At 40.6% G+C, this 1,563-nt stretch overlaps 1 protein-coding gene across 1 annotated transcript; it reads left to right on the top strand.

Annotated features, from left to right (window-relative positions):
- The first annotated feature begins 397 nt into the window (after window positions 1-397).
- On the top strand, window positions 398-1,296 carry LOC105309575 (olfactory receptor 18-like). The gene has a single exon (XM_023526274.1). It carries the CDS (start codon window positions 466-468, stop codon window positions 1,294-1,296), a length of 831 nt encoding a protein of 276 aa, XP_023382042.1. The 5' UTR covers window positions 398-465.
- Window positions 1,297-1,563: the final 267 nt, after the last annotated feature.

Raw genomic sequence — 1,563 nt, 5'->3', positions numbered from 1 at the left:
ATTTTTTTTTTTCTTAAGGGAGAAGGATATTTCTCATTGCTTTCTTTAACAGGAGGGGACTGATAGGTTACGCTGTTTGTGGATTTTTAGATCTCTAAATAACTTTACTCCTCGAATTTTTCTAGTTCATTCTTTCCAAAGGGATGCATGTAGTAACAGGTTAATGGAGCAAATCCAATGTGATAAAGGTTCTCAGAGGAATGTTTGTCATATCTGAGAAATACTACTGAAGGAGTATGGTCTTCGAGTGTGAATACTTTATTTATAAATTGCTTAAACTCAAGATATTGACTCACTGATGGATACTTGTATACTTGTTCCTTTTATACCAATCCTCATTTATCTTCCAAAAGGTGTCTGTGCTCTGTGGAACCACAGAACATAACAGGTGTCTTGAAATTTCTCCTTCTGGGACTCTCAGATGATCCAGAACTGCAGCCTCTAATTTTTGGGCTCTTCCTGTCCATGTACCTGCTCACCATGCTGGGGAATCTGCTCATCATCCTGGCTGTCAGCTCTGACTCCCACCTCCACACCCCCATGTACTTTTTCCTCTCCATCCTGTCCATGGCTGACATTGGTTTTACATCTACCACCATCCCCAAGATGATTTTGGACATCCAAACTCACAGCGGAGTCATCTCCTATGCTGGCTGCCTGATTCAATTGTCTTTTTTTATTCTTTTTGGATGTCTGGACAGTATCCTTCTCACTGTGATGGCCTATGACCGGTTTGTAGCTATTTGTTACCCTCTGCACTACCTGGTCATCATGAACCCCCGCCTCTGCAGCCTGCTGGTTCTAGTGTCCTTTTTGATCAGCCTTTTGGACTCTCAGCTGCACTGCTTATTGACATCACAACTTTCCTTTTGCACAAATGTGGAAATTCCTCATTTTTTCTGTGACCCTGCTCAGCTCTTCAAGATGGCCTGTAATGATACCTCCACCAATAACATGTTAACTTATATTTTTAGTGCCATCTTTGGTGGAATTCCACTCTCAGGGATCGTTTTCTCTTACTATAAAATTGTTTCCTCCATTCTGAAAGTCCCATCATCAAGTGGGAAGTATAAAGCCTTCGTCACCTGTGGTTCTCACCTGTCAGCTGTCTGCTTATTTTATGGAACAGGCATTGGGTTGTACATCAGTTCGACTGCTTCACATTCTCCCAAGAAGGGTGCTGTGGCCTCAGTGGTGTATACAATAGTCACTCCCATGCTGAATCCCTTCATCTACAGTCTGAGAAACAGGGACATCAAGAGAGCTTTGCAGAGACTCCTCAATAGAACAGCATAGTTTCAATACTCCCTTTTCCCCATTTTTTGGTCTATGGATTAGAAATTACTGCAAAACCAAACATTTGGAATAGGTAAACATGCCTCTTTTGGCACACAATTTTTGTAGCTCATGGTTTTCATTTCTTTTGATCTATTATATCTGAAAGTTGCTTTTTTTCCACATCTTTGATGGGATTAAGGGACTATTTTGTGATCCTATGTATGTCAAAATCACTGCACAATTGAGTTTAATTATAATTATGGTTTCATATGTGTTTGTCACCTA

The sequence above is a fragment of the Pteropus vampyrus genome, unplaced genomic scaffold (assembly GCF_000151845.1).
Source record: "Pteropus vampyrus isolate Shadow unplaced genomic scaffold, Pvam_2.0 Scaffold779, whole genome shotgun sequence".
NCBI classification, from domain to species: Eukaryota; Metazoa; Chordata; class Mammalia; order Chiroptera; family Pteropodidae; genus Pteropus; species Pteropus vampyrus.
Note: the sequence above shows the minus strand (reverse complement) of the source record. Positions and strands in the feature narration are given on the sequence as shown.